General features: G+C 36.4%; 1 protein-coding gene across 1 annotated transcript; it reads right to left on the reverse strand.

Moving 5' to 3' along the window:
- Positions 1 to 1015: 1015 nt before the first annotated feature.
- On the reverse strand, positions 1016 to 7829 carry LOC146141332 (uncharacterized). The gene is made up of 4 exons (XM_083392055.1): positions 7599 to 7829; positions 7042 to 7249; positions 2727 to 2851; positions 1016 to 2247 (listed from the first exon to the last, which is right to left on the reverse strand). Exons 1-4 carry the CDS (start codon positions 7827 to 7829, stop codon positions 2062 to 2064), a joined length of 750 nt encoding a protein of 249 aa, XP_083248181.1. The 3' UTR covers positions 1016 to 2061.
- Positions 7830 to 9641: the final 1812 nt, after the last annotated feature.

The raw sequence follows: 9641 nt of genomic DNA on the forward strand, positions 1-9641 counted from the left end.
TTAGATTGATCAACCTAACCTAGTACAACGAATACATTAAGAAAGAACTAATAAAACAAGTGATGCAAAGTTTTGTGCAAATTACACAAAATAGAAAATCTATCAAGGCGGTAACCAACATGCAAACAACACAAATATTACTTTACTTAACAAGTTTTGCAAAGTTTTAGATTCGCGCAAATTAATTTTCTCACCTCTGAAAAGACAGCTGCAACCACCCAACAAACGTCAGGTATACGATGCGGTAGTAACGGATCGGAGATTTCCTTCGATTTAATTTATTGAAACAATTTTATAAAACGGACTATTAAAAAAACAATTAAAGACTCCAATAATGCATTTAGAGCGATTTAGAAAAGATCCTAGAATATCCAACTAAATATTTACAGAACTTTTTGAACATTTAACTCTTCCCCTGACGTATTTTAGTCCTTTTTAGGTTAAGGGGAATCCCGAACTGTGCTTACTGAACCGAATCCACTTTAGCTTCTGCAATTTGGAATAATTAGAAAAATCGATAAAATCGCGTTATGAGTAGTTTTAGCGGTCCCATTAATTAAGGAGACAAAGTAAAACTAATTAAATAAAACACTAGTGGTGGGTTAAGTTACAGAGGTTATTTATATATCGTTGCTAAACTGAACTACGAGATTCTTACCAATTTGTAAATCTGTGATTTAAAGAATCTGGATAAATAAAACTTCTTATAAAACTGATCCCGAAAATATTCAATTACACAATAATGTAAAGCTAGATTATGAGCTTTCAATTGAACAAAAAACGGCTGATGCAGCTGGCTATATAAAGCTTAGGTTAACACCACATTTGTATAAAGAAATTACACAAGTCTTCGCAGTTTAAGGCAAAATTGAAAAAAAAAGATTTATAAAGAAGAATTCGATTTGTAACTACACTTTAAGGCGTCCCTTTTGAAACTAATAAAAACAAATTGCTGGACTTTTAGGAAATTAAAAAGTAAATTTTTCTTACAATTTGTTGAACAAATCACACAAAGTTTAATAAAGTGGTCGTGTTAACAGATACGCAAAACTTGGATGAGAGGATAGTAATAGAGCGGAGTAGAGCAAAGGAACACAATAAACACAAATATTCGCACCATGATTTTCACTGCATGACGATATTACTGCATGGAGGTCACACAAAGTGCCTAAACTGCTTGAAACACAGGTTTCAAGTTTCTTAAAGTGTACATGTTGCTGCCAAAACGGGAATTCAGAAACAGACAGCGACTATTAAACAAAAAAAACTAATTTTTTCTATTAAAATTAACCGAAAATTTTAACCCCATTTACTTCTGATAAAAAATTGTTAATATTACATTTAGAATAGGTTAACGAAATTTTAACAAAATAACGATTGCGGCCAAAAACAAAAGAAAAGCAACCATTAAAATGAGGTTTTTTATATGACAACAATACTTAAATGGTTAGTGAATATTACAAACACGATTTGTTTCGAAAACTTTGTAATTTAAGCAGATATTTTAACTTGTGGCGACATTTTTCCGCAAATAAATGAAACTTGGAAATATGAAATATTGGTAGATCGGTAAAATAGACGAAATAACATTAAATCAGCGCAATAAAATGTAATTTTTACGTAATTTAATAGTTGGACAAACTTTGGTTATTTAATAAGTGAACACATGTAAGTATCAAAAATATTCTCACAAAATAACGACATCAATAAAACCGTGGAAAGAAACAAATTGTTGAGAAATGAAAAGCATTAACTAAAGATAAACGATGAAATAATCGTTAAACCTACCATTTACGTCAAAGGATAAAACTAGTGACGTCATGTAAAAATATGACTTAGGAGGTTGTAATGTTGTTTTTTAATTTGGTCCAAAAATGTGGTTAAAACAACCAAATAAAAACGAGCTTCGCACTTCTGTTAAAACGATCGATTTTAAAAGATCATAAAAACCTTGTTTTTGCAAAATTTGTCACAAAAACGAGAACACCTAAAAAATAAATCGGCAAAAGTCGGTCGAAAATCGCGGAATTTTCCATCCGCTAGACGGCGCACATGAGCAGCTTACAGGACTCCGTTCTGAGCGAGAAGTTTGAGCTGGTCGAGGTTGTAGACAGTGGAGGTCTTTCCCCTTCCCGCCCTGCGCATGGCAACCATTGAAATGGCGTCCCCCGCGTCCTGGTTGAAGATCCACGTCATACCGGGCGGCATTTGGTCCGGGACAGGTGTAACCCCCAACATGAAAGACACCTAAGGATAAACACTTGCTTATAGAACAACTGCCTTGTGACGTCACATTATAGTAATGATTTTAAATTTCTACACGATCGAAATAAACAAAGTGCTTAAACTAGAAGGCCAAACTTATTGATTTATTTATATTCGTTCGTCAGTTTATCTGAGTGCGAGGCACTAATAAAACCAACTACTTAAATGGATGGTATACATTGGTCTTAACTGTCAAAAAACCTTCTTAAATTTAATTATTATTCTTCACTTAGATAATAACCGTAGCGACCAAAATATAAATAAAGCATCCAGACTAGAATGCAACTGTTTTTTATTTTTTGAAAGATAATATTAGTTGTTAGGTGTGGCAGATCCATGTCTTCCAAACCTATATTTTGAGCTATGCAAAATAATTTTTTTGCGTTTTGCATCTCTGAACTTTTTTTAAACTCGAGTTTAACACCCCAGTTGAAATAATTGTCCTCTCTAGCGCCACTCACCTCAGTGACGCACACGGGATCCTCGATGTGTTCCTTGAGGCAGACTCGGGCCAGACCCTGGGCCGCCCCTCCCCCCACCGCCATGAACCCGGTTCCAGGAATCAGGTACATATCGGAACCACCCCCTGGAAAATAAGCAAGGTTAGGGGGGTGCGCATGCGCAGTTCCGACAAGGAAACGTATAAGCTAGGTTTTAATTAATAAAACAATTATGACGTTAACAATGGACATTGTCTTCGTAGAATGTTTGTAACAATGCTGTTTGCACTTGGGTCTTGGTTAAGGATGTTCGATAATATTGGATCAAACCGATATCAGATGCTAGGTGTTACTATCGATACTCGCACGATACTTGGGATATCGGTGCCGATCCGATACCAAATAACAATGAAATTTCAGTAACGGTTTGTGATCCAAGGCAGTGATATTATCTTTTGAAGATAAATTTATCCTAAATGTTAGGTTAACAACAGGAGGTAAATGAACATAAAACACTACATTTTAAAGTTGCGATAAACCATTATAGTTTACCAATGTTAAGGTCGCCATAAATTCCTAACTGTTGTCACCTTGCTTATCTTACTTTTAATCCGCCCAGACTCTAACCGGTGATTGTTGAATCGGCAAAAATAACGTTTTATTGTGTTTTTTATGTTATTGTAGTCTTTACTATGTTTAGATGTAACCTTTGCTGGTTAAAATAAAAGTTGATTTTGTCATTTTTGTAAGTTATTCTAGTTTAGGCATTATAGGACAGCTGTTTAAGTTTGTTTTCAAATAATAGGGCAAAACTTACAGTTAAACGCAAAAATAGAATTTCCAATTAAAACGTTTCAATGGAAATGTCCTTATTAACTTGTTCAGTAGAATTCCATTAAATTCTCCAAAGAATTGAAATTCCCTTTAGGTCTACTTTTTCGGCGCGATAGATGTGCTATTATTACATCACAGAGCTCGAACAATGCGGCTTTTAGCCAGTGTGCAGTGGAGCGTATCGGGTCGACGTCACGCCACATTCCGGGGGAGATTTTGGGGGGAGATCGAGCACGAAGCGTTGTGAAAACACGCGAAAGTCGGGCGGGCCTTTTTCAGTTTCAAAGTGGCGCAAATATTTGTGCTAAAACAACTTTTTTGAGGCGACTTTAACGTTTGAAGGTGATTTTGGTAAAATTCTGTCATCACAAAATTTAAGAAATACCATTTAAATAAACAGGCTGTAAATCTTGGTTTAAAAACTTGATGAATCTCATTTATTTGTTAAAATCGTTCAAATTTAATCTGCAGTTGCTTTGGGTCTTTTAAAGCGAAAAACTTTTAGATAAAAATTAAAAAAATGAGTTAATAAAATTGTTATTATGATAAGCTGAGTAAATTGAACATATTAGTTGATGATACCGTTATTAGAGATGACTTGCTCCAAATATGACTTGACTCGTTTAACCAAATGACTTGCCTGGGACTTAATGAACTTTATTTCAAAATGACTATTTTTCAACACTGCGAGGTAGCCCATTATCGTTAATTGTCCGATACTAAAAAAGTTGTATCGTTTTCGGTTCGATATGGATTAATGCGGCAGTTTAAACAACTTTTAGTGAAACAACGCACGATTATGAAGCTCTTGGGACTTTACGAATTAGGAAACCAGAAAACAAGTGAAGCATTCACAGGAAACAATTCGCGTCTCGACTCCCACTATTGTCACGTCACAATGCCTTACTACAGCACGCCACATTACGTCATGCTTCTGCGGTGGTGGCGAAAGTAAGCGAGGAATGTAGGTCGGTGTGTCACGCACGACTGCACACACATAAAGCCCTTGTAATCCGAGGTTTGTTGGAAAGCGGCGATTTAAAATTGCCATGAAACCCTGCATTGTTGAGGTTATTGTGACCTAACAATGTATTTCTGTTTAAAATATGGGTATCTTCACATTGTGATGTCATTAATAATTAATTTGATGAATAAATAAATGCTGTTTATCGATTATTAAAACAAACAAAACTTTTGGTTATTTTCTGATAATTCTTTGTACTATTTACTCGACCTTTTTGACTTTGTAATTCATTATTATCAAGCTACTTTACAGGGACGTACACAGTTTGCCCGTCTGTAAAGCTATGCAATTCACTCCGCCCGCTGTACTTCTGCAAATCTCTAGTGTAGCCTAATAATAATTAACTGAAGATGATACAAGTTCGTATCGAAACGTCTTAGTCGAGATGATGTTGATTTACTCGACGTTTTTGTTTTTTATTCATTATCAAGCTACACTATAGATTCGTGCATAGTGTACCTATAATTCCTTCAATGTTGGTAAAACATATATTTAAAAAAAATCTTCCCTATAGGCAGCTTCTAAATAAGGGTTACGTTAATATTCTAAAGTGTTGCAACTTTAGTGACACTCAGATATCGATTTTAAATTATGTATTAAGAAAAAATGCTTAGTAAATCTTCATTATGTCACTGAGACCACATCTATACCAATATAATCACCACCAGTTACATTTCACCCTGCGGCATAATATTGTGCGTTGCATGCAAATGCAAATGCACGTTAAACAATAGTTGGTGCTTGAGGGATTTAATAAATCCGATTAAAGTAGATTTGCATTTTATTGCATCGGTTGAGAATATTAAACAAGAAACGCACCTTAGTTAGTTGCGCTAAAGGTCTCTTGTATGCAAATTATAGCTTGTGTAAAGTTGAATGTTACAAGGTAACAACAGATAACAATTGGTTAACTCTATCGCAGAATTGAATTTGAAATTACAGAGACGGAAACAGCTATTTCATTATAAGATATTTGTAACATAAAAAGTTTGTAGAAAATTATCAGAAAAAAGTTGAGTGACGGGGTAACAGACAACACGGCGCTGGTCTAGAAGAGAGTTAGGGTTTAGGTTTGGGGTGCTCAAGTATTACTAACACAGTTATTCTCCAATATTATTTCTTCCTTGCAATTTTGTTTTGCACAACTCGTAACGTTACTGTAAAAAATGTGGTAGGATTCCAGACATGTGCCAACAACACTAATAGTTTTTTGAAACAACATCGCGCAAAAGACTAATTTTTCCAACTTGTTGCTTCTGCTGTAATTACCCCCGAAAAAATGCATTAATCACGCAAAAGTTGCTCATAGCGTGCAATGAAGAGCTTAGGGTTAAACTCTTACAAGTATTTGCACGCAATGAACTCGAGTAACCTTTGTGAACCCGCGCGCGAACTATAGTGACCCCGACAAAATTCACTTAAAGTCAGCCAATACAAGTAATTAGGCTTTGCCGAAAGATAAAATTGCGAATTATGGTCAAATTAAAAGATTTTACCTTTTGACCTATGATTTAGCAAATATTAAAAAAATCCTTACGCAAGTCCTGTTCATGTTATGCCGGTAATCAAATGGATCCAAGGCCTTTACGAAAGCTTTCATCATATGGGAATAAGATATTACACGAGTGCAAACGTACAGTTGGCTGGGTGGTGGCTTAATTACCCAATTGGTAAGCGACGCCCCTTTGAGAACCACCTGTCTAGCCTGTAGTGAGATTCGAACTCACAACCTCGGTATGTTTAAATGTATTTTTTTCAGGTTTTAGGTTAAAATTCGCTTTACCGTTAAAAGTTTGGTTACATCCAGTTGTTAACTTGCCATGTTTTGAGCAATTTAACTTCAAAGTTGGAAATAGCTTCATTGGATCGATAACTATGGCTGCAATTAATGACTTGGAATGAAATGTGGTATTTTTATTTTCATCTTTTTTGTAAAACTGGGTTATTTATCTTAAGTTTTGTCAAATAACCATTTGCTTGCTATAGAATGAAACATTCACACATATGTGTGTTAATAGCTGAGATCTAGCCCTTCGAAGTTGCTTTTTGACCAACGACTACGGCTTACGTATAATTAGTACACCGAAAGCCATCGCAGACTCACCGAGTTGATCTATGATGCAAGCAAGGCAGGCTAAAAACAACTAGTCTGTGGTGAGGTTCGAACTCACGACCTCCAGTCAAGCCGGGACCGTCGCTCTACCAACTGAGCTATGCAGGCTCAGAAGGGAACGAGTTGTTTTTGTAGTCTGCCTTGCTTGCATCATAGATTAACAGACTCGGTGAGTCTGCGATGGCTTTCGGGTTGCTTGCTATAGTTGCGTTATTTTTTCGTTGAGTTCTTGCTCGTAATCGGACAAGTCCTTGTTCGTATTATGAAGTGTAACTGCAATCAAGTTTGTTTGCCATACGCCTGCGGTGGGATTCGAACCCACGACCTCAGAATAACTATACTTTATAATACATTAATCTACCAACCAGTGATGAACGTGTATGTGGAGTCCGGTTTGTTTTTCACGAGTTGGATGAAAGCTTTGTAGGCGACAAAGGGCGCCACCACGAGGGAGTTTAGCACCGATTCGAGCTCGATCTTTGATTGCGACGCAACAGGGCCCTTCTGCCACCACGAGAAGCCGATTGTTGAAACGATGTCGAAAATATTGTCGGCTCCACATTGTTGGATCACCTACGAGAAGGGAAATACGAAAATAAAATTAAACACCGCAAACTGGTTCGTAGGGAAAATAATAATTTGATATCATAAATATTTTGTGTAATACACATACGCGTTTACGTTTTACACGTAGGTATACGCACGTACACACATACGTATGTATACGGATGTTTGTTTATGTTGTTAAATACGTATACAAACCGTATAGTTAGGTTTATATATGAATACACGTACACACACGCGCGTATACGCACACAAACGCACAAACACATTCTTATATCTTAACATACTTGAAAAAAGTAGGTATACGAACGTGTATATATGTTTACGCACTTACACAGACGCACGTATACGGACTTACCTCATTCCTCGCAGCTTCAGCCCCAGCTTCACTTCCCACATCCCCCACGATGAAGACCACCTTCTCAGCGGCCCCACCCAACCTGGTCTGTAGCTCACCAAGGCGCATGGGGTCCCGGGAAACTACCGCTACACGGCCGTACCCCCGCCGCAGGAAGCCCCCAATCACCCCCGACCCCACGTTGCCGCAACCCCCAAGAACTAGAGCAACCTTACTGCTGCAGTCAGCCATTTTCAACTAACCTACGCGTATCTGCAATGAAGAGATTTATTTGTTAAAATAAAAATTATAAGGTAATTTTTATAAAATAAAGGGAAGAGGTTTACTCAGAAGTGTTTGTTCCTAATGAATTGCTTAAAATTGAGGTGTAACGTTATATTCAGAATAAATATCAAGGCTTTACGTTTTGGTAAAAACGTTTTTAAGCAGGGATGGATCCATAATTTTTGTTTGGGGGAATATTTTTTCACTGGTATGACGTCACAAGTTACGTCAAAATGGCATAGCCACGCTAACCCCTAGCATTGAGTGACACTCTGTATACGCTAATGCATTTGGTTTTACTGATGATTGGCGCAAAATGCACCGAGATATTTCCCGAGATAGACGCATCTTTGCTGATAACTTGAGTTGAACGTGGGAACATTCGTGACCGGTTTTATCTGATGGTGAAGTAATGTCTGCAATATTCTGTCAAATATGCGACACGCACAAACATTGCGCTGTTTGCAATAAGAATAATATCAGCAAGTACAAAGCTATCAAGGAAATTCAACATCTCTACAATAACAAGTTCATCAACGTTTTAAAAAAAATGCTATAAAAATAGAAGTGTCTAAACTTTAAAATCTACAATTACTTAATTACTTTATAGACAACACAATCAGGTAAAAATGCAAATAATTCCGATAAAAACCTTGAAACATTTACCACTTTACATCGAAAGACTAGTGCAGCATAAAGCAAACACGGTAAAGTTAAGTGGTTTAAAACAAATTTACCAAAAAAAGAACTCGTATGATTTTGAACACGTAAATGTTGTTCTTTCAGCACTCAATCTGCACAAATTACGATAAAATTACGCAGAAAAACTTATTATACAAAATAAAACGTCAACACTGCCCCCAAAAAGTCCGGTGCCTAAACAGCGGCGCCCTAACTCAAAATTTTTGTAATTATTTTTGTAAAATTTATAAAAATAAAAGAAAGTGATTTCAGCAAGAAGAAAACTGTTACAAAGTAAGGTGATTAAAATTAAATTTACAAAACAATCTTCAAAAATTCGTCATTAGCAAAAATCTCTAGTAAGTCCATATTCGATACTGGAACTAAAACAAGAAGAAATTGCAATAAATTAGGCAGGAAGCCCTAAATCAAACCGCTCCTATAATATTGCCTCCATTCTCGATGTGAAACTCCGCTCTGTTTCAAAACAGATTAACAAAAAACGAACTGGTATGTGTTTGAACACGTACATGCTGTTCTTCCAGCACTCAAAACTAGAAAATTCGATAGAATTACGCAGGAAACTTGATGTGTAATAAAATCAAACCTCCCCTAGAATATTGCCTCCGCACTTTAAGCAAAACCCTTGCTCCCGCCCCTTTATATACAGACGTGTGCGTGTGAAAGCTGACGAGCCACATTTTCCCGCTGGTTCCGTCTCGAATCTGCACGCAATCCACAAGTTTGCGTCTAGACCTGATTTGCATGGAAACATCGCCACAAAAAACAAACAAACTATCGCGGTTTCAACAAATGGGGCTTTTTCAACAAATCCTTAATCACCACCAAATTACGGAGTTTAGCGCTTAAGGCAATATTAAACTAAAAAAACACAATTTGACGTAAAATATCGTATTTTTCACCTTTTTAACTCAAATTCTATTTCCCAATTGGACATCTTAAAGAATCTTGATTTCTGGGGCAAATTGGATTTTTTTAGGCCCTTATGTTAAAGAACAAGGTTTACCATTATTTTAAGTAAAACGCACCTACAAATCCCCTGGGTAAATAGTTGCCCACTGCGGTTGTAATTTAATC

This window comes from Ascidiella aspersa, chromosome 6 (assembly GCF_963924565.1).
Source record: "Ascidiella aspersa chromosome 6, kaAscAspe10.2, whole genome shotgun sequence".
Lineage (NCBI taxonomy): Eukaryota > Metazoa > Chordata > Ascidiacea > Phlebobranchia > Ascidiidae > Ascidiella > Ascidiella aspersa.